The sequence below is a fragment of the Ovis canadensis genome, chromosome 22 (genome assembly GCF_042477335.2).
Source record: "Ovis canadensis isolate MfBH-ARS-UI-01 breed Bighorn chromosome 22, ARS-UI_OviCan_v2, whole genome shotgun sequence".
NCBI classification, from domain to species: Eukaryota; Metazoa; Chordata; class Mammalia; order Artiodactyla; family Bovidae; genus Ovis; species Ovis canadensis.
In genome coordinates this window covers 65,311,150-65,329,276 of record NC_091266.1, presented here as the reverse complement: position 1 = coordinate 65,329,276, position 18,127 = coordinate 65,311,150, and the positions used below count along the sequence as shown (strand labels likewise).

The window sequence follows — 18,127 nt, the reverse complement described above, 5'->3', positions numbered from 1 at the left end:
GATCCCCAGAAAGGCAAGAATGGGTTGCAGGTAGCTGGCCTGGAGGTCATTTTAAATGGGTACCTGGTAGAACTCTACCCTGGCGTGTTGACCAGTCCCATCAGGGAGCCAGAACCGCTTCCAGGATTGGACAGACAGATGCAGTGCGGACCGGTGGGGAGACCTGAGTTCTCACAGCCCCGCTGATGTCTGTGGCTCCCGGACCGCACACACCCAAGAAGGGCCCTGAGAAAAGTTCCAGAAGGATTCCGGCTCTGCTTCCGCGTCTCTGGTTCCATCCCAACCGCGCTTCTCCCCCCGACTTCCGAGTGCAGAGCGTGTGCAACGTGGGTGACCGGGAGGCACCCCCGGAAGCAGAAGCCCCTCGAGGACCCTCTCAGGGGAGGGCCGTCAGAAGCGTCCGTCTGATTTCAGACGGCAGGGTCGGGGAAAGCTGGAGCCGGGAGGACAGAAAGTGCGGCTTTGTTTTCAATTCTGTCCTCAGCCTGTGAAGTTCCCTTAGGGTGCAGACCAGGGGCTCGAGAGAAGGCACTCGGCCGGGGCCTTACTTGGAGCCTGGACGTTTTATATCCATTTTCCCCTCAGCTGAGGAAACCGGGCGACTTTAATCATTGGTAACATCACCCCCTTTTGTTGCAGTCTTAGAAATCAGAAAGCTCACTCTCCAACCATGACCACATGTGGTGAGAAGCTCGTTTAATTTGGTGACAGGGTCACTTTAAGCCATAACTGGTGACACTCAGCACAGCTGCCAGTGGCGTCTCACTGACCTTCGAGGTCAACGCTGTTGCCTTCAGTCCGTGGATGTTTTCAGACGCCATCAGCCCCTTAAAGGAAGCTGGAGAAGTAAGACTCTCCTCCGCTGATGGGTTCCTGTTTAGGCCCCATCTCTCAGAAGGCAGGGCGCTCAGGGCCTGTTTGCTTGCTGGACAGACTGGGCTCCCGGGCGGAGTGGGGACTCCTGCCTGCCGTCTTGAGTCGGGAGGGTGGTCATGATATGAGGCGCACCCTCAGGAGCAGCCAGGCTGGACTCCCGCAGCCCCGGTCAGAGAGGCAGGCTCCAACAGAAGGGGCTGGGGTGCCAGGAAGCACCGGGGGTGGACAGACCAGACTAGATGGACGGTCAGCTCACGCCGAGTCCACCCTTTGCGTGGAGCTTGCAGGCATCTTTATGAAATGACCAGGGGGCACATCAGGCCCTCCGACGTTTACCGTGTGCACAGGAGGTGCTCATCCCGCAGTGTGGTCCCTGCACCCCAGGAGGAGGAGGAGGCCAGCTCCCCGAAGCTGACGCCCTTCAGCACCAGACAGCCTCAGAGGGAACCCGGCACCATCAGAGAGACCCACCTCCAGGCAAAGCGGCAATGTTGTCATTTCTCAGAGGTGCAGAGCTGAAGCTGAGCTGATGAAGGAGACAGTATTTGCGCCCCATTCAGAAAACACGGTCCTATTTATGAATGGATCTGGCTGGCAAGCGGCAGTCATGGACTCTGGGGGGGACCCACTGTCCCTTAGTGTTCCGTGGGAAAAGCGAAGGCTCACAGTGTGTTCGTTACGTCCATCCCTCTATGGGGGGCTGCAGGGGAGTGGTGAATGAGCCTGAACAGGGAGCAGGGGTCTGGGGAGCGTGTGTCAGACCGGTTTCTATGGCAACAAATGGCAGTCCACCTTATTTCACCCGAAACACACCGTGACAAGATAATGGCCAGTGGTCTGTCTTTTAAAAAGTCATGCCCCGCTTTGAATAAGACTGATGTAATTTGTTAAACAGGAGGAAAAAAAAAAAAAAACCAGTTACATTAAATTATAGCGGCATAAATAAAGCACCAGAGCAGAGGCAGCACAGAGCGGAATCTGATTAGAGGGATAAATGGTTCCAGACAGACCGAGAAGCAGGTCTTTCTCACAGCTCTGGCCACTGCCAGCCAGGCGGTCTATCCAGGTTTAAAACTAATAGAGCAAAGCTCTGACTAATGATGGAGCCCCACGCTTTTATTTGGATAATAGCCCTGCATTCACCTTTTATATTAGCTGAAATTATAAGAGAACTGGAGAGCTTACATTACCATTTGCCTTGAAGGTGAAGTAAGCCCACTGTATTCTTACTTAAATACATATATGCACGCTCTCCGTCTAAGTCCTGTTCGTAAATATTTAATTTCGCTGATGATTCTTCTGGAGTTGGGAAGCATTTTGGATTTGTAGTCCCACAAAGGCTGCCAGGACTGCGGTGGAATCTGAAACCATCAGGCAGAGCCAAGGAGACCCACTCTGTCCGGGGAGCGATGGGCTCTGTGTCCTCAGGAGGGTCCTTGGGAGGAGCACAGGAGACTCCCTGAACTCTTGGCTCAAATTCCAGGATCTGCAAAGGCCACTGATTGCGTTGGCCCAGAATTGCTATTTATTGGCCTAATAGGATCCAATGTGGGCTTTTACTGATCTTTTTTATTTATGTCCACATACACATTTAAACTTGCCATGAAGTGCTGGGACCGGATACCATGATCTTCGTTTTCTGAATGTTGAGCTTTAAGCCACCTTTTTCAGTCTCCTCCTTCACTTTCATCAAGAGGCTTTTTAGCTCCTCTTCACTTTCTGCCATAAGGGTGGTGTCATCTGCATATGTGAGGTTACTGATATTTCTCCCAGCAATCTGGATTCCAGCTTGTGCTTCATCCAGCCCAGCGTTCCTCATGATGTCCTCTGCATACAAGTTAAATAAGCAGGGTGACCATATGCAGCCTTGACACACTCCTTTCCCCATTTGGAGCCAGTCTGTTACTCCACTTCCAGTTCTAGCTGTCGCTTCTTGGTTTCTCAACAGGCAGGTCAGGTGGTCATGGATTCCCACCTCTTTCAGAATTTTCCACAGTTTGCTGTGATCCACACAGTCAAACACTTTGGTGTGGTCAATAAAGCAGAAGTAGATGTTTTTCTGGAACTCTCTTGCTTTTTTGATGATCCAGCGGATATTGGCAATTTGACCTCTGATTCCTCTGCCTTTTCTAAATCCAACTTGGACATCTGGAATTTCATGACAAATAGATGGGGAAACAATGGAAACAGTGAGAAACTTTATTTTGGGGGCTCCAAAATCATTGCATATGGTGACTGCAGCCATGAAATTAAAAGACGCTTACTCCTTGGAAGAAAAGCTATGACCAACCTAGATAGCATATTCAGAAGCAGAGACCTTACTTTACCAACAAAATCCGTCTAGTCAAGGCTATGGTTTTTTCCCCGGTAGTCTTGTGTGGATGTGAGAGTTGGACTAATAAGAAGGCTGAGTGCCGAAGAATTGGTGCTTTTGAACTCTGGTGTTGGAGAAGACTCTTGAGAGTCCCTTGGACTACAAGGAGATCCAGCTAGTCCATTCTAAAGGAAATCAGTCCTGAATATTCATTGGAAGGACTGATGCTGAAGCTGAAACTCCAGTACTTTGGCCACCTGATATGAAGAACTGACTCATTGGAAAAGACCCTGATGCTGGGAAAGATTGAGGGCAGAAGAAGAAGGGGCCGACAGAGGATGAGATGGTTGGATGGCATCACCAACTCAATGGACATGAGTTTGAGCAAGCTCCCGGAGCTGGTGATGGACAGGGAGGCCTGGCGTGCTGCAGTCCATGGCGTCGCGAACAGTCGGACACAACTGAGCAACTGAACTGAACTGAACAGCACGTCTGAATGACCTCTAGTATATCCTCCTTTCAATGATCTTGAAGCGCTGGGAATGACGCAGCTCCCCACCTCCTTCGGCCCTCTTCTGCAACTGACAACTTTCTGATATTATGACAGGGAGCGGCCTTAATCCAAGCAAGCGGGGCTCACTATAGGCACTGCTGCAAAGAGGGATTCCCTGGTGGTGGTGTGTAATGTCAGCTGCTGGTTCCTGAGGGAAACCTCCCCAAGGTTGTGGGTGGATTTGCCTACCAGATGGTGTCCATGGCCTTTTAGGTGAAGGGGCAGGTTTCCCATTTCCCTAGAAGGGGCAGGCCCATTCCTCATCATGCTGAGGGTGGGGGTGCAGCGCCGAGGGTCAGGGCTCCTCGCTGGCTGTTCCATGATACCCAGGAGAGGCCCACGCCATCTGCAGGGTCCTGGGGAACCACACCCTCCTCCACAAGGGGCTTCTGGGAGCCTCGAGGTGGGGAAGTGAGAGATGCTGGGTTGACTTTCTTTTCACAAGTTCGAAGTCATTTTGGAGACTCAAATACCAGTTACGTTGCCCTGGGGATTGCCAGAACAAATTGCATACTCTCGTGCGTCGTGGTGCTGCTGGCTGCGATGTGAGAGTCAGTGAGAAAACTCACATGGTAAGGGAAGCTCCAGGCATTCCGAAGAGAAATACTGAGGTCCTGGAGTTGGGTTTCTAAACTGCCCTCTGCCCCCACTGCCTCTAGAGAGCACCCCTGCCTCATTCCAGGAATTTCTAAGCAAGTTGACTCGGTGTCTGACCACAGATCACACCTGCAAACGGGGCACACGGGTCTCTGGGAGAGCAGGTGTGACTGTGGAGACACTCGGTGTCACGGAGAGACCGTGATGGACGCTCTGGCTTGTGGCTCCAGCAGCTGCGAAAAAGACAGGCTTAGCTCAGATTCTCGCTGTTTTCCTGTTGTGTGCAAAGCACAAGATTTCATTTCTGATATGCACTCTTGTAATAGTTTTCTTTTGTGTGTGTCTTAAGATATTTGAACAGTTTGTCAAGACAAGAATAAAAGAAGAATACAAGGAAAAGAAAAGCAAATTGCTGCTAGCCAAAGAAGAATTCAAAAAGCTTCTAGAGGAATCTAAACTGTCACCCAGGTATGGAGAGAGAGCTAACATCAGGGAATTTCTGGGGCTGGAAGTTTACCGCATTCTGTAAGAGGATTTTTTAAAGTCAGTGTGGGTTACGTCCAGTGACCTATGCTCTGTTGAGCATGTAATTTTGGAGAAGGAAGCCCTCCTCCCTGCGCTGTTCACGAATGGACCTCCCAGCCCTGTCTCCCTGTCCCCCCAGCAATGGGGGTGCTGTCTGCTGCCCAAAGGTACCCTGGCCTTTCTGTCCACCCTACATGGTGGTTTTCAACCTGTCAGCAGCCCTGACTCCAAGGCTCATCAACAGGTCAGCCCTTATTAGATTGGTCTAAGTCCGGATCAAATGATATGAGAGTGAAATTCCAAAGCAACACACAACAGCAAAATCAACCCCACCAGCACCCTGGGGTCCACACACCTGGGAGCTGTCCAGAGTGTAATATGAAGATGCTCCTACACGGGCGAAAGGCAGGCATGAACTTGCCATCAAATTCACCTGAGATAGTCAGGCATTATGCCTGAGAAATAAAACAAGCCGATATGAAAATGATGTCAGAAATAAAAGAATGCATAAACTTAACTCTCCTCAAAATTAACTTTAATTGACTGACATTTAAAAATTAATGTGCATATACTACTTTTAATTATAAAACTATAAACTTATGAGTAAAAAATGATTAATTTTGATGTATTTTTGTTTTCAATTAGGACATTATTTTTTAATGGACATTTGTGCATTTTTATGTTTAATAATAATGCTGATAGTGTGCATTTTTAATAACAGTGCTTAAGGAGAAGGCAATGGCAACCCACTCCAGTGTTCTTGCCTGGATAATCCCAGGGATGGGGGAGCCTGGTGGGCTGCCGTCTGTGGGGTCGCACAGAGTTGGCCACGACTGAAGTGACTCAGCAGCAACAGATCATATTTAATTGGGCCTTAACTGACGTTTGCTTTCTGTGTAGATGTGGGCATGTACATTTTGACCAGTAATTGGCTAACTCACTTGGTCAATAATTGAATAATGTGATTTTGTATTGGTTATATAGCCCTCCCTTGGTGCCTCAGATGGTAAAGAATCTGCCTGCATTGCAGGAGACCTGGTTCAACTTCCTGGGTTGGGAAGATCCCCTGGAGAAGGAAAGGGCTACCCACTCCAGTATTCTTGCCTGGCGAATTCCATGGACAGAGGAACCTGGTGGATTACAGTCAATGGGGTCACAAAGAGTCAGACATGACCGAGTGACTAACATTTTCACTTCACTATGGGTCCTCAGAAAACTTCTCCAACTGTTTAGAGGATAGGTTCTTCCTGAATGGGAAGAAAATTTGCATGAATTAGCCCCATCACCAAATGCTAACCTCAAAGAGTAAATGTGGGCCTGCTGCTGCTGCTGCTGAGTCGCTTCAGTCGTGCCCGACTCTGTGCGACCCCATAGACAGCAGCCCACCAGGCTCCCCCATCCCTGGGATTCTCCTGGCAACAACACTGGAGTGGGTTGCCATTCTTCCTCCAAAGCATGAAAGTGAAAAGTGAAAGTGAAATCGCTCAGTCGTGTCTGACTCTTCGTGACGCCATGGACTGCAGCCCACCAGGCATAATCTGTAAATTTCGGTTTTCTATGGGAACGCTGGGTTCAGGCCATGGATTTACCCTATCACCCTAGTCAGTGACCCTGGGTCGGGGGTTGGTTCTGGAGCTCCCACATCAGTGCAGAGCAGCCTTGCCCATCCTTGGTCCTGGCCCTGGACCTTCACAGCTCATGTGTCTCCATCTGAGGGGATGAGTCGCCCTGCTTCACCGGCCTCTAGCAGGATGGCATGTGGGGCAGACAAGGCAAGACGTGCGGCGCCCGGCGGGTCCTGAAGACTCTCATCCTTACCACTGCGCTGGCCTCCAGGCCAGTTAGCTCATGACCTGTCCATCCACTGCTAAGATGCTAACCAGAAGCCAACGTGTCTCCCCCTCCCGTGAACATATCATGAGTGCAGAGAAGAAACATTCAGGCTATATTTGACAATTAAGAAGATTACACGCACAGAGAAGGAAAACCAGTGCTGTAAATGAATATACTCTCCATTGGAATTAGATCTAATTGCCTGCCACTTTTTAGAAGTGTACACTGGGCATATAATACTTTTGTAATTACAAAGCTGGCTTACGTTTCAAAGGCGGCCAATTCCGGGACGTTTTGAACCCTTTCCAGATCCTCTTCACGTTCTCTTCCTGCCATTCACAGGTGTCTTAGTGACAGCGGGCAGGTCTTGCTGCTACCCTCTGGCCCGGCGCAGGCGTCCCGAGGACCCTTGGTGACACCTCCCATCATCCTGGCTCCCATCCTGACCACAGGGATAGTCCAGGGCCTGCTCCCCGCCCTGCTCAGCTCTCAGGGTCTTGGGACAGGGAGAGGAGCCTCGGGGGGACCACCCTGTGGGCTGTGGGACCAACACTCTGGCCAGATCAGCCACCTCCTTCAACTGTGGGCAGCCAAGTCCCTGGGGAAAGGAAGCCGCAGAGCTAGTTACTCAGAGAACTTCCCCAGGCTCACTGGACGGTCCACCAGGGTCAGCAGTAAGGCAGGCTGCCCCCTCGAGACGGCTAACAGCTCACAGAGTTTTGATACGTTTTTCTTTTCGGGGATGCTTCTTTTCAGAGGTGCCCGGCCCCCTGTTGAAAATGCTCAGGCTCCCTCTAGGCACCCCCAAGATGACAAGCACCCTGTGACTCAGCGCCTCACTTTTCTCATGCGGACGGGTGATGGAAGTGCAAATAAGTGTGTGTTAGTCCAGTACAAGGCAATTGTGAAATCATGGAAGGAATGGAGGGCGAGAGGGGGGGAGTGAAAGAAAAAGGGAGAATGCTGGCAACCAGAGAGACGTGCTTTCTGTCCAGGAAGCCTGGGAGCAAGCGGGGCTCTGGAACACGCCCGGAGAACAGGAGTGCTCGAGGAAAGTGTGAGACAGCTTGTTTAGTGACAACACGGTCACAGTTGCTGCAGCTTCGTCATGTCTGACTCTTTGCCACCCCGTGCAATGTAGCCCGTCTCTGCCCACGGGATTTCCCAGGCAAGAGTACTGGAACGGGCTGCCATTTCCTTCTCTAGGGGGTCTTCCTGACCTGCGCCTCCAGTGTCTCCTGCATCGCAGCAGATTCTTTACCTGCTGAATCACTGAGGAAGCCAACAAGGGTCTACTAATTATTGGTCTTGTCTCCTAACAGCCGTGTCAATATAATCTTGTTATTCATGTATTAAAGGTAAGGAATCTGCCTGCAATGCAGGAGACCTGGGTTCGATTCCTAGGTTGGGAAGATCGCTTGGTGGAGGGCTGGGCAACCCATTCCAGTATTCTTGCCTAGAGCATCCCCATGGACAGAGAAGCCTGGTGGGCTACAGAGGCCAAGGGGTCGCAAAGAGTCGGACACGACTGATAGGCTAAGCACAGCACATTAAGTTGTAATAATTCAATACAACAATGAAATCTCTGCAACAAAAAATGAAATTGTCCACAAAGAGGAACTGGAGCAAGAGGTCCCCCCAGGCACAGGGTGCGTGGGTTTCTCACACATTCTGGGCCCCTCCTGCAGCTCTGGCTACAGCTCTTGCAGGAGCCCCAGGCAGGGGGCAGACAAGCAATGTCCAGGCACCCAGCTACCCAGGGCCCCTGCCCCTGGAGCTGTCACAGCCCTTGGCTTCAAGCTCGCAGCTGGGAGGAGAGGCAGCTCTAGGGACCAGGTCCTGACCGAGGTTCCACTTGTCCCTGCAAGGCTTCATCCACTCCCGCCCTGTGAGCTGCCCTGGCCCCCCAGGCCTGGCCTGGCTGGAATCTCTGAGCTCCTTACAGGTGCCTGCCTGGCCTGGCGATCACGGGTTCAGTGAGTCAGTATTCGGGTGCTAAGCACATGCCACTGGGCTTAGACTGTCAAGAGGCTACATAGAAACAAAACAGATAACGTGCTTCCACGGGGGCAGGGAGAGGCGAGCTGAGTTGCATGACTGAGGCTCTTCAAGGTGACATCCATGGTGAGGGCCGTGAGAGAGTGCCTCTCTGTGCATGGGAAGATGCTGGAGTCTGGGTTCCTGGAAGCTGTTCCTTTGATCTGCACCTCGGCTGTCTGGGGCCAGGGTCCTGTGTTTGCACATCCTGAGCTTCTGGGGACTTGCCGTGGGGAGTGGCTGCCAGCTGGCACGGGTTCCTTCCTTCCTGAGCTCACTGTCCGTGGGGGCTGCAATCGCTGGTGCCTGTGACATCTTTGTTTGCTGAAGGGGCAGGAAATGTTCCGCTTCTCACTTCTAGTGAGTAGAGAGCTCTAAAGAATGAGTGGGGAAAGGAGGGAAGGGTGTGCCAGGCGGAGGGAACAGCATATGCGAAGCCCAAGGCAAGCAGGAGCAGGGTGAGAGCGGAGGGAGCAAGAAGGCCTGTGTGGCCGGAGCAGGGACGGTGGGCGCTGGGCCTTGGAGTGACGAGGCCCTGGAGGGAGGCGAGGCCAGGCTCGTGTCCAGAGGGCAGCCGGGTGCTGCAACAGGCAGCTGTGCGAGTTAACGTGGCTCAGGCTTCGGCCGGGCCTGTGGGAAGTGACGCCCAGTACGGGGAGCAGGCAGGTGGTGTTGGAGGCCCAGTGGCTGTTCCCTCTGCCCATCTACCTGCCGAGGGTCCTGCTCCTGGGACCCTGGGCTCAGGAAGGAGGTGCTCAGAGCCCCAGGAGCCTCTCTCCTCCAGGAAGGCCCTCAGGATGCCTTCTGTCTTCCAGGACCACATTTAAAGAGTTTGCTGAGAAGTACGGCCGGGATCAGAGGTTTCGACTTGTCCAAAAGCGGAAGGACCAGGAGCATTTTTTCAACCAGTTCATCCTTATTCTCAAGAAGCGGGACAAGGAAAACAGACTCAGGCTCCGGAAGATGAGATGAGAGTGTGAGGACGCGATCAGGATCAGGCTGAGCGTCCGAGCGTCAGAGCGGAAGTAGAGGAGGCGTGGGGGCGCCCCGCCCGGCTGGGTCGGGAGCCCGCGGGGCCGTGGGCTTCGTTCTCCCAGGATTACTGTTTCATATTGAAGCTCCCTTCGGTACAGCCTTCCGAGCTTGATGCGTTTCTTATTGCCGTGATATGTCGCTCCCTTAAGTGTTTTACTTATACAGATTACTTGTAATATACACAGATTCTAAGTCCGCCGCAGGTTTGTGCCTCAGCGGAAAGAGGCACCAACTCTAACCCTCTCAAGGCGTTTTCGTTAGTCGAGCCAATTACCCAAAACTTTTCTGGAAACCTTTGTGAGTTCCTTCCATCCCTCAGGAGTTCCATGGTGTTGGGACGTCCCGACTCGGGTCCCAGTCTCAGTCTAGTTTCCTGAGTAGTAGCTTACGTTGTTCATCATCGCAGTGACACCTGTGACCGTCGGACACGTGGACCACGCACCACCTGCAGGCCGAAGGCCGGCCGCCCACCCTCTCCCGGGGGGTGTTGGGCTGGAGAAGGGGCTGTGCTGTCTGTGGGAGGTCCTCCTTAAAAAGAATTATTTTGTACAAAATCATCTTATGAATATTTGAGTTATTTTTCTTGTATGCCCAGAGTTTGCATGAGATTTTTCTCACCATCTTTGTATAAAAAAATTTTAAATTTTTTTGAATTAATAAATATTTTAAACCAGTGTATCTTGTGGCTTAGACTTCCAATCTTAAGCAACAAAAACTGTGGCTTCCCTGGTAGCTCAGATGGTAGCTCAGATGCAGTGCAGGACACCCAGGTTCCATCCCTGGGTCGGGAAGATCTCCTGGAGGAGGAAATGGCAACCCACTCCAGTATTCTTGCCTGGAGAATCCCACGGACAGAGGAGCCTGCTGGGCTATAGTCCATGGGGTCACAAAGAGTCAGACAGGACTGAGCGACTAACACTTTTACTTAAAGATACTCTGTTTCAAAAAATTCATAAAAGCATCTGTGATTGCCTGTAAGGGCTGTGAAAGTACTACTCAAAAAGAAGTCTTGCTTTTCAAGCTACCAGTCCCAGGTGGAATCATATTTGATAAAACCTGCTAATTAATCGCATTCTGTGAATTATTGAGCATCTGTTTATTGATTTCAGGTTTATGAAGTATCTATTCAGATAGCCTGTCTTTGTCCCCAGCACAACCCTGGCAACGTCTCCCACGTAACTTCTTTCTCATCAGACAATTCCTGAAAAAGAGCACTTGCTGAATGTATTAGGAGGGAACTGGGAAATGTAGGAGCTCCCGGGGAACCCCAGGGATTTCCAGGAAGCTGGAGCCTTCTCCTGCCATCAGCAGCGAGGATCCATCTGCCAAGCCAGCTGCTTGCTTCTGGCTCTGGGGAGGGGCTGGGGGCAACCGCCTGAGCACCAGCCCCTGAGAGCTGGTCAGCCGGAGCGTCCCCAGCGCTCCATCTCTGGGTGGGTTCGAGCAGAGTGCATCTCAGGAGACATGGCCACAGGGACCGCCCGGCACTCTCGGGGGTGGCTGTCCAGCCACCTCTGTTGGTTTCTCTGGCGTTTGCTCAGCCCGCTGTGCCCTGTCCGGCAGGGTCTGCGTCCCTGTACTCATGAAAGGCACGTTCCAAAGATGCTTCTCTGAGCCTGGGGTGTGGGGTGTGGGGGACGGCTGCTCCCTACTCCTGCTATCTCCACGTTCTTCACACAAACGTCTGCAGCCTGATTGCCCTCTGAAACTGCCGTCTAATCCCGCAGCGCGACACTGGATGTGCCTGGCAATGCTTCATTTAAAATGGACGACTGCTGCCAAACCAGGGCCTGAGCCGGTCTGGAGGTGGGAGGGAGCCCACGCCCCTTCTGGGCCTTCTCTGCCCACGGTCTGCCTCTCACCACCCTGCTCACCACCTACAAGGTGCAGCTGCTGGCTCTGGACACGAGCAGCCCCTGGCCCATCACAGCCCTGGTCAGGAGAGACCCCCGAAAGCCCCAGGGGAGGGAAGGTCTCTCTGTGGGGGAACTTGAGGCTGCTCAGAATGGCAGTTCTAGAACCTGTCTTTCCAGCCCAAGGCAGGAACCACGCAGCTCTCCACCACTGATGCGGGCGTGACAGGTGATGGAGAGGTCACCGAACAGCCTGCGGGCACTGATGCCCCGTGAGCTTTACAAAGAGCTTCCAAGCCCAGGCGGGCCAGGCGGGTGGTCCTGGGGCCGTCAGCCCTGTCCTTCCCCAGACCCTCACTCAGCGGTCCCGCCTGCAGAGAGACTGCGACACGAGGGTGGGACTCGTGTACGTTCAGCAACATGCGGGTCAGCGTGGAGCAGCTGCTGCCGTGAAAGGGGGCTCTGTCCCCACTGCAGCACCTCTCCAGGCTGAACACGGGGATCCTCTCCGCTACTGGGGCAGCACTTTCTCCTCTTGACTATATGAGTCCCTCAGATATCAATACCCCTGCCTGCCCAAAGCGCCTCCACCATCATCACAGTCCACGCTCTCACAGAAGGACTTGTCATCCTGGCTTCCCACAGAACATTCTCTTGACCAAGGGACACTTTTACTGGGAGAGTAGTTGCAGCAATGGATTCACACCCACCAGATTCCCTGGAGCAACCAGGAGCCTCACACCCCAGGAGCAGCTGGCCTGATGAAGCGCTGACGGCTCTGACAAGGTGCCACCAGAGGGACAGGGTCCTGAGAGGCTGGGCTGTGGGGTTGTCTTCTTAGGCTGACTCCCCCATCACCACGAAGGGGAGGCGAGGGGGCCCCCTCATTACTACGCTCAGTGACCCATGCAGGGAATCCTCACTCCCACCCCCCAGCTTCTGAGTCTGGACAACCTGGTCCCCAAGGGCAGAATCCAGCATTTTGGTTCTGCTTTTTTGCACATTCTATTGACAGATTAATCACTAAAGGGATATTGATAAAAGCTTAAATTATACATAAATTATACATAAGTTAGTGCTTATACATAAATTATACATAACCGAGTGCTTAGAAAGACACAGGTTCCCCAACACCCTGAAGAAAAATCTTTAGACATTTTTCCTTTTCACCCAAGAATTTGAGAACTTACCTTTTAGTTCATGTAATCGTGATTTTTGAATCTAAGAAAATTAAATGATTCATGGTTGAAGATAGATGATCTCTGATTATGTCTGCATGTGGAGCCACGTCTGTCATTTATCAATCAGTTTGTTATAGGAGGGGCAAGGCACCCAGGGTCTAATCAGACAAGGCCTCAGGAGAAACACAAGTTTGAGAAAAGCTGGTTTATCTTTGTACATGGACTGCATTTCAAATCCGGGCTGCAGAAACCATCAGTACTTTTTAGACGGCTGCATATATGGATGCTGTAAAAATACAATAGACTAAGATTTCTTTTAAACAAGAGCTTCCTTTAATTTTTGCGCATTTCACTTTCGTTTTCAATGCCACTAGCATCGCGGAGGTTCACTCAGTGGGACTTCTAAGCTGCGAAACATTAGCAGGAAACTAGCCACCGACTGGCGGCCGCCAGAGGCAGGGGTGCAGGCGGGAGAAATGGGCAAGGAGTAGAGGAAAAGGAGCAAGCCTCTCCTGCACCTGCTTTTAAAAAAGCTCACCTGGAGACTGCAAGCATGTCACTCAGTCAAAGGACAAAGAGGAGGTGGAAGAAAACGGGGGCTCTTTCTGTCCCCAGTCCCTTGATTAAACCCCTTCTCGTGTCCCTGAGTTTCAGGGCTCTGGGCCTGGTCCCCATCACCTCACACCTCCCCTTGCTTTTGCCCCCGTGTGTCACCCAGATGAGAACCCGTCCTCCTCCGGAACCCCTTCCCCTGCTATCCTGCTACACGGCACCTACAGGCGGGTGCTGCCTGTGACCCCCGGGCCATCAGTGACCCTTCTTCCTCTCCACTTGGTGGTCTTCAAGTCCTTCTTGGTAATGCCACGGCCCCCATTTCCTCAGCCTCTTAGAACCTCTCACCCAGGGCAGACGTCCCCGGGAGAACTCTGCCCCTTTGATCTCCCACCTTGGGCCCCCCAGCTCTGCAAGAGGGTCCTCGGAAGACAGGCAGGGAGCCTGGACCCCGGAGCAGTGAGACAGCGTGGAGCTGTGGACCGCCTTCTGACATGAGCCAGAAGGACAAGCCCGAGCGGCTTCGCTCCCGGCTGCTCTCACGTGTAAGTGATGGCAGATTTCTCGCCCGGATCCGCTGAGCACTCACTTGCTAAATGCCTTTATCGTCACGATGCTCCATTTGGACGACCTGCTGCAGTTCGTCAGCAACAGCGAGGGAAATTCCTTCATGTGCGCTTTTTTTTTTTTTAGCCAAATATGTGAACTTTGTTTATATTTTCCTGATAAAGTTTCTGAAGTGTCAACCAGGTTAAAGTCTCCTGATGACTCATGAAATGTCTGCCAAGATAATGAAGTAACGATTTCAAAGGGGGTCGTTTCTGTGAAGGGCTTCCCTGGTGGTTCAGAGGGTAAAGAATCCGCTTGCAATGCAGGAGACGCAGGTTCCATCCCTGGGTCGGGAAGACCCCCTGGAGGAGGAAACGGCAACCCTCTCCAGCATTCTTGCCGGGGAAATCCCAGGACAGAGGAGCCTGGGTTACCGTCCGTGGGGTCGCGAAGAGTCAGACGCGACTGAAGTGACTTGTCCGTGGGGTCGCGAAGAGTCAGACGCGACTGAAGTGACTTGGCCCGCACGCACATAGGAGTTTTAGCAACAAATGACCGGGCAGTTGGAACTTCAGAAGACTGCTACTGACTCGAGAGAGGTGCGTGGGAAGACGCGGGAGTCTGAGCTGCTGATTGGAGAGAGGTGTGTGGGAAAACGCGGGAGTCTGAGCTCACTGAACTCGCCCCTCTGACCCCGCCTGGGCTCTCTGGGGCTGGCATCCTGTGTTTCCTGCCCTGAGTGTCCTCAGGGTGCCCAGGGTGGAGGTGGGTGGGTGGCTGCAGGGGCTGATGGCTGGATGGCAGGCACCATGCATCTGTCCTGGGTTGTCGCCGGGCTCCCCGTCCAGGTGGCGGTTTCGCAGGGGCTGAAGCGTGCTTTGTTCACCGGTCCAGCACGGGGCAGGTTTAGTCCCCGTCTTTACTTTGGTGTGGTTTTGTGGCAAATCATGTTTCCCAAAAATGACCCTTCCCTCCCCCTGACACACACACACACACACGCACACACACACACACACACACACACACACACACCCCTCGTGCTCACCTTACCTGACACTCTGCACCGGGTGGGGTTTGGGCAGGGGTTTGCGCCCGCCTCCAGCAGCAGAGCGTGATGGACTCCCCTCTGTGACTGGCCAGGCCAGGACGGGAGGGGATGGGGCCTCTCGTGGCTCCCCCAGGCTTGGAAGCCCTCCCTGGGAGCCACCGGGCTGTTTGGAAGCCCTGTCGACGTGGAAAAGCCGGGTGCAGGCGTCCCAGTCGTGGGCCCTGTTAGGTAAAGACCACCAGGGCATCAAAAGAGTGTCTAACGGGCTTTTTATGGCGAAGCTCCCGGGCGGGGTTCCCGGACCCGGACCAGGCAGGTCGAGGAAGTCCGCGCCCGGACCGTGTTGGGGGTGGTTCTTACACGTTCATTGCGAGGGATGGTCAGGCTCGATGGACGGGGGTTCGGATAGGTCGCCAGGCCAAGGCTGACAGGTCCTCCTGCGCGGCTGGGGCGGGGTGGCTTTAGCTGGCGAAGTGCGCTGTCGTTGGTCCCCGGGGTCTGGGAGGCGCCTTCCGTTAGGGACCTCCCCGCCGGCGGGAGGGAGAGCAGGGGCGGCCCATCGTGGCCCCGGGTCCGGCCTCACAGGCCCCACTTGGGGCCGTGCTTCTGGCTCCCAGCCTTGGGGAGGCAGCAGCCAACCCCCACGGAGAGCAGACCCCGGCCCGCCCGCGTCGCAGTCTGCGAGCAGAGCAGGGCATGCCCTTGTTCCGAGCCGCCTCGGCTCAGGGTGACTCGGTACCCGGGGCGGGCTCCTCAGTCCAAGCGACCAGGGCACCTGATAGGCAGATAACAGACACGCTGATCCTGGTGGCTGACATCACGGACACCGCTCCCTGCCGGCTGCCAGCGGGGGCCTCACGGGACCTCTCGGCAGCCTCTGGACTATCATCTGTTCACTGGGAACCTCAGCTCTGGAGGGGTGAGGCAACCTGCCCAAAGGCGCCCAGACTGACGCAGGAGGGACTTGCCCAGATGTCCTTCTGACTCCAGAACCTTGCTCCAGACCACCCCCTCCCTGGCCCCCAACCCCCAGGGCACGTAGAGTCTGGCTGCCATGGCTGAAAGCGGCCAGCCTGGCTTCACTCATGGACTTTCGCCGTCTTCTCTGTATCTTCAGACGGGGCCCTGCGGGTAGGAAACTCCAGCAGCAGCTCTCAGGTTGGTAGGAGAGTCAGCCCACGAAGGAGAAGTTAACGCAGAGCCAGGAGCGGCAGGAGAGGGCGAGGGGGGGCGGGGAGTGAGGGAGGAGGGAGAGGCGGGGAGGGGGAAAGGAGGGAGGAGGGAGAGGCGGGGAGCGGGGGAGGGGCCAGCTCAGCAGAGGCTCAGAGGGCAGGGATGGGGGCGGGGGGCGAGGTTGGCCTGGGGAACTGCCCGCAGCGTCCCGCCCCAGCATCTGTGGTCCTCAAGGGTATGTCTGATGCATCGGGACTGGGCCTCGCCTTGGACACATGGGGCACAAACACACTGAAAGCCGGAATCAGGGAGTGGACCCAGGAGGCTTCTCCAAAGCCTGTTTCGCGTGGGTCCCTGGAGAGTCAGGCCGTGTTGTCAGATGGTCGCGCTCATTCACTTGACCACAGATCTCTGCATGTCTTAGAGTTTCCAGGCAGGAAACGGAGGGACGGACGTGGCCCTGCCCTCTGGGAACTTGATGCTGGAGCAGAGAAGGCAGAGGCCCCGGAAGGGACAAGGAATGACCCGGTCAGTGTGTGGGGTCACGAGTGGGCAGAGCGGGGACAGAGGTCCAGGAGGGTGCGCCTGTGAGAGCAGGGGGCAGTGGGGCCGGGGTGGGGGCACAGGGTGGGCAGATCCAGGAGCAAGGGCTCGGTGGAACCAACACCCCAGGGTGGCTGGAGGTGGGGGACCTGCAGGGTTGAGGTTCCTGGGGGGACAAGGCAGGATTGGGGAGCAGAGGGCACCTCTGTAGGGCAGCCACGGGTGGAGAGCCGCACGTTTACCCTGTGAAGGGCAGCCACCCCCAGGCGCCGTGGACCTCAAGGTCATCCGGCCCAGCTGGACGGCCCTGGACGGCAGCTGAGTCAGCATCGTCGCATGCGCCCCGTTTTCTCACGTCCTCACATCCTCCGTCCTCACACCCCCTTGTTTAGGTAGGAGCACAAAGCCCTCCACCCGACTGGAATCAGATCTAGTTGGTCACTGGCCAGGCTCCCGTCTCATCTCTGAGGCGTTACCCTGAGTCCAGCTCATGTCTGACGCGAGTCCAGCCACGGGGACATTCCCATCAGGTCTGGACCCTGCCTCCCATCCTGAGGCTCAGGCCCGGACAGCTGGGATGTCAGTGACTTCTTACCAGGACAGGGAAGGGGAGACTTGAAACGGACTGAGTCCCTGGCCTGGGAGAAGCCAGCTGGCAGCTCCCCAGTCCCCTCCACCTCCCCATGGATCATTCGGGAAACTGGAAGCCGATTAGCTGTGCGTGTTTCCCTGTTCACTCAGCACGCAGGCTCTGGGTTTTCGGATGCGGTTTGCGTCAGCTAGGTGTGAATTTGCAGTGCTGGCCAGACCATCCAGAGATGACCGATTCCTTCCAGCCCAGGCGCCTCACCCAGATGCTCTCAACCTGGGGACCTCAGCCTGCAAAGGGCAGATGAAGACAGCCGCTCCTCTGCTCTGAGACATCTTCCGCAACACAGACAAGTTCACAATCAGATGACTTTACAACTCCTGCTCTTCAACGCCCAGCACAGGCACTTTGCTCTGGGTGCAGAGAGGATAGCCCGGAACCTGGGCGCGCGCAGAAACGGAGCCCTCTGGGAATGACGGCTCCTCCTCCATCATGCCCAGGGCTTCAGGACGCAGCCCGAACACCAGGGGTGAGCAACCCTCCCAGGAGCTGCTCTCAGACCAGAGCCTCCCTCGTGGGAGGGAGTGGGGATGCGGGGGGTGACGTAGGTACACCAGCATTAGCAGGTGGGTCTAACCCAGAGGGGCCTTATTTTTCCATTTCACCTTAGGATCCTGGATTTCCTCCAGGCTGGTGTGATCTGGGAAGTCCTTGTTGCCCTAAGGACGGCAGAGGGTCTCATACACAGGTTAGCCCTAGTAGGGACCACTCTCCCCGTTATCCTAGCCACCTTCCGGCCGAGTTCCTGCCACTGCTTGTGAAGAATTTTCATGGGGGCTGCTGTCCCCTTGTTCCAAACTCCCTCCTCC

General features: G+C 54.4%; 1 protein-coding gene across 1 annotated transcript in view; it reads left to right on the top strand.

The window, feature by feature from the left end:
* Positions 1-9,752, top strand: part of TCERG1L (transcription elongation regulator 1 like) — a 197,247-nt gene extending 187,495 nt beyond the window's left edge. The window contains exons 11-12 of the mRNA XM_069567708.1: positions 4,690-4,808; positions 9,551-9,752. Coding sequence (XP_069423809.1) covers positions 4,690-4,808; positions 9,551-9,707 — 276 coding nt within the window. The 3' untranslated portion in view covers positions 9,708-9,752. The remainder of the gene's footprint in view (positions 1-4,689; positions 4,809-9,550) is intronic.
* Positions 9,753-18,127: the final 8,375 nt, after the last annotated feature.